Here is a 4,867-nt window from a genome sequence, read left to right as displayed (position 1 = left end):
ATTCTCAACCTTCTTGGTATTATTCTAACATATGGGAAGGTATTCTTACATTCAAAATGTTTTTTCCTTTTGGCATTAAACTTTTTGTCTGGTCTGATTGTACTAATTTTTTCTAGGTATATTTATTTTTATAGTAGATTGGTTTTGACATTTTCTATAACCCCTTTCCTCCTCTTATTATAACGTGTTCATTTGCCACAAGTGAGGATTATAAATAGAATTGGGGTATCAACATCTTAGAAAGAAAAAAAAATCAATCCACTTGCATGGTACCTTGATTTAGATTTTGTTCTAGTTTGATGTAGTTATAGACTTTGAAAGATATTGACTACGTAAACATAATCGATCATACACGAAATCAATTCGGCATTATGTACAGAATCTCTTTCTATGAGAGTGTATCGCCAAAACTGGCAACTACATTAATATTTAGTGGTCTTGTGCTTCTGCAGTCAGCTAGTACTAGTTGTCATCCAAGTACAGGGAAGTTGGGTGGAGCTCACATAAGGCATGGTGCGGATGTTAATGTCGACGGGCAACAGGCGGTAATGAATGTCAAGCTCAAGGAGAATCTTAACCATCTCTTCAACCAAAAGAGATCTCCTTACCCACCTTTCTCCCATGTCTTGATGGCTCATTCTGTGTGTCAGCCAAACAGCCAACTTCACTCTATTTAACTCTTCCATATTCATGAATACAAACATGGGTGCAGAATACCAGTGCTCTTCCTTGCCCTCAATATAACTGCAATGGCATCCACAAAAGGAGAAAATGGTAGACAAATTAGAAACTTATAAATGGATAGATAGATAGATATATATTTATATATATATATATATATATATATATATATATTATATATAAATATATGACATTGTGCAGCAAGCTAGACGTTATCATAATTCTTGCACATACCTTATAATTCTTTGTTTAATGGTTGCAATCTTCTCTGCCGGAGTTGATATATGGACGTAGAATTCAATAGCATCTCCCATGTTAGGACTGCGATAGAAGTTATTGATAGGCTTCGTAGAAAGAACACTGTTCGAATAAAAAACCTTCGTGTTGTCGTATCTCAGAAATACAGTAGTCAAGATGTTCATTTCTTCTACAACCATCTGAAATTTTTAAAGAATGGATTAGTTCCCCCAAGTATGAATTGAAAGGCAAAAACATGCAAAAATATAAACATTTCAAATATGGAAAGTTACCTGAACTCCTTCAATCTCACACCTATCTCCCACATCAAACGGATGCATTACAAATAAGAAGATGATTGCTTCAAACAACGCCTTGCAGGTGCTCCCAAAAATAAATGCAACAAGAAGGAGCTGAGAGCTTAAAAAGAGAAGAAATTTGGTGGTGATGATTCCCAGAATCAGAAGGCTAATAACTAACATAAAAATGCTAACTAACACGTTCAAACCACGATGAAGTATATTCACGGCTGTTTTGGTATCATTCAACGTCAAAGCAAGTGCTCTCCTCTCTTTGAACACATTGACCTGGAATAAGTATATGCAATTTCATCCCATTATAACCACCGAGTAAAATATAACCATATCTATGTCAAATCATGATGACATTTCATAGAAGTGCATCCACATAATGTGAAATAGGATAGTATTTGAAGAACTATGACTCATTTACATGAAATCTCTCTCATGGAAAAACTGCCTTTTGTGACTAATATTGGTAATGGATAATACATATTGGCGGGAAAGAGTTATTTTCAGCAAAATTTGTCATCAAAATTACTCTTTTCCCATGAATATGTGCATGAAAAATAAAATTGATTCAACTTTTTGCAAAGAAACTTCATGAGGAATTAGTATTAGCCTCTGGTGCTCATGGTAAATGCACATTTTCAACCAATGTTAGCAGTGGTAAGCAACTTTTCCCGACTGCCAAACTTTGGTAGAAGATACTAATTTTCACCAGATTTCATCGTTGTAAAAAATCTATTTCCATGAATATTGTGCATGAGAAAAACATTATTAGACAAATTTTTCCATGAAGATATAACATGGGTAAACACTTTTTCTCACAACTTTTTTCCATGGAAAATGATATTATTTCCCACCACATCTTACTAGATGAGACCATATTTGCCACGAAGAAAAAAGGTTTTATCTGCCATGGAAATTGCGGAAAAAAAAAAAAAAAAAGAGCTTTTCTCAAGAACTTATGGTTTAGTGGAAAAGACTCTTTCTTCACTAGTTATATGTCACGAGTCTCCCACGGATCAAATTGGTCACAAAAAAAAAATTCCCCTAAAGATATACCTTTTTCTACGACTGTCCATCTCGAAAAAAAGTAGTATTTGTTATAGTGGATCAAACTCTAAGATATTTGCACCAACTTGCATGCATGGAATTCAAAGATTGTAAAGCATGCTGCTTCTAATTTATCCATTAGTGTGAAGAAGGGGAAATATTTAATGAGAAGCCATTTGTTGATCAATCCTTACCACCCAGTTATTCAAGGATGATTTGCTAATTCTCCTGGTCTCAATGGCTCCTTCAAAGAGACCCATGGTTTTCAAACCCTCATCTTCCCGCAAGAATCGCATCAAATCTTCCAAGTAGATGTACCTGACAAAGCAAATATTAATAGATCAGATTGATTATTTATTAAGTGAACAAGAAAAACTGAAACCAAATTGCATATACAACGGAAAGGTGATCAGTATAAATCCTTAATATTTTTCATGGTACTCCACATATAGGATAGACAAATATCTATCCCTAACATTAAAAGAATGGTTTCAAAAATGGGTGTTCATCAGCCAGTCTGAATGGAAACATAAAAAGCTCAAGAAAAGCAAAACGTTAAAAAACAAAAATATCAAGGAGTAAGGACTTACTTGGCCCCATGCCTGGCGACATTCTGAAATATCTTCTTGGCTGCAGCTTTCGCCTCCAACTCACTCCTAATTTGTGTATTAGACCCATCCTCGTTCGTGGCATCCAATGTCTGTTCATCCACGGTAGTAAGAGTCCCATTCCGAACAATCCTCATCAACCTCTTCATATTCCAAGCCGATACATTCTTCGGATTCAACTTATGTAGGTGATCAATGCTTATCCCTTGATCATCTCCCTTCTTGGACATTGCCTGATACAGTTTATCATTTTTCACACCTGAGCTCTTCTGCAGAAGTCCAGTACTACTCCCTATAACCCTTCCACTCTTTGGTGGAGGGAAAGCAGTTGCCTTGAGATCATGGGGCACAGTAGCACCAGCGTTCTGTAACTTATTGACCTTATCAGAAAGCCTAGCCTCCTCCTCTGCATTCCGAATCTCACTCAATGGCGGCCCCGAAAGCGTCTCAATCACATACTGAGTAAACAAAGACTCCTGAATCCTATCAAAATAGGTACTAACATGAAAAGAAGAAGCCAAAACTTTCACCATAAGGGTCTTCACCAACCAGACGAAGGTACCCGACAACAAACACACAAGCACCTTAGTCACATACTTAAGCTTATCACTCTTGGACTCTCTCTCAACCTTCTTATCAAAAAGAAAATGCCAAGCTAGCAAAACAAGCCCTAACCACAGACAATTCTGCACGGCTTTTCGTACACCATATACAAAATAAAGAACCCTTTTACGTAAAACGAAATTCCTTTCTATAAAGAACACTAGGATCCGAATCCCCCACCCAGAAAACAACCTCCCACATATCAAAACCAATATCAGAACTTGCCATTTCCACAGTTTGAGCTTCCACAAGTTCTTCTCTTTCAGATAAGGAATGAAAAGAGAGCAAATAAAAAAGGCAATTATCACAACCAAACTCACAAATTCCAATACAGTCAAAGCGCTCAGCTTCGTCTTCCTGTACTCGTCCGGCAAGTCCTGCCAGAAGGGATCGTCTTCATCTTCTTCCAACACCTTTGGAGGTAAACCGGACCGTAGCTGACCCGACCTAGGAACCCGTTCCGATCGCCTCTCTGGCTCTTCAGGTGGGTCCATCAGCCGCGACTTTGTTTTCGCTCTCGACAAGCTCGACTTTCTTTGAAACGATGCATTTGATGTACATGACCTCAGCACCTCTCCACCTAAATCCCCAGACCCACCATCGCGACATTGTTGCGACTGTGGTTGTTGCTCTCTGTCGTAAGACGGTTCCTTGTTACGATGTCGCATATAATTATCGTCTGCGGCCTCAATCTCAACATTCGAGATATTGAGCTCCTTAGACATCTGGGGCTTCTCCGGAGACTCTGTCACCGAAGGTAAGGTCAGATTCCGATTGTTGGGGCGGAGTTCATCCATGTCCAGAGACATCTCGCCGGATACATAGCTGGACTCCCTACAAATCTCGTTCTTCTTGTCGTTCTTAACGGTATCCACTACATCCTTACTGCTTGAATCTCCCTCGTAGATTTTAACCACGACTTCTTCGTGTTCGGATGACTCAACTGCCCTCGTGATTGCTGCAAAGTCTGGGAGCTATTCGGAATCGTACTGGTGGAAAGGAATGGGGAGCTATTCGTGGGCAAAGTCACAGAGCAACCATGCACCAGCAGAGATGTTCCTTGAATGCTTGTAGAACGTCCATGTATTTCGAAGGATTTAATTATATCTTCACCGCGCATATATTATTTTAGTGGGGATGTTAGGAAAGTTGGTGATTTCCTGAGCATTTTGAGAAAATCTGGTTGACGTGTGTACTCTTAATGCAATTAAACATGAATGCGCAGTTACGCAGACGAGAGAGATATAGAGAGAGCAATCTGTGCCGCAGTGTGCTGCGTGCATGGGTTTTGGTTCGGCGTATCAAAAAAAATATCCCTAGGTTTTTCACGTAATGACGGAAGTGCCACCACATTACCCATGTTTTTTTGGTCCTGAAATT

General features: G+C 38.8%; 1 protein-coding gene across 1 annotated transcript; it reads right to left on the bottom strand.

Moving 5' to 3' along the window:
• Positions 1–452: 452 nt before the first annotated feature.
• On the bottom strand, positions 453–4,570 carry LOC109006629 (mechanosensitive ion channel protein 8-like). Its single transcript, XM_035686240.1, has 6 exons — positions 4,565–4,570; positions 2,867–4,461; positions 2,471–2,594; positions 1,212–1,505; positions 916–1,118; positions 453–744 (listed from the first exon to the last, which is right to left on the bottom strand). Exons 1-6 carry the CDS (start codon positions 4,568–4,570, stop codon positions 453–455), a joined length of 2,514 nt encoding a protein of 837 aa, XP_035542133.1.
• Positions 4,571–4,867: the final 297 nt, after the last annotated feature.

The sequence above is a fragment of the Juglans regia genome, chromosome 16 (assembly GCF_001411555.2).
Source record: "Juglans regia cultivar Chandler chromosome 16, Walnut 2.0, whole genome shotgun sequence".
In the NCBI taxonomy this organism is placed as follows: Eukaryota; Viridiplantae; Streptophyta; class Magnoliopsida; order Fagales; family Juglandaceae; genus Juglans; species Juglans regia.
The sequence above is the reverse complement of the archived record's forward strand: the minus strand, read 5'-3'. Positions and strand labels throughout refer to the sequence as shown.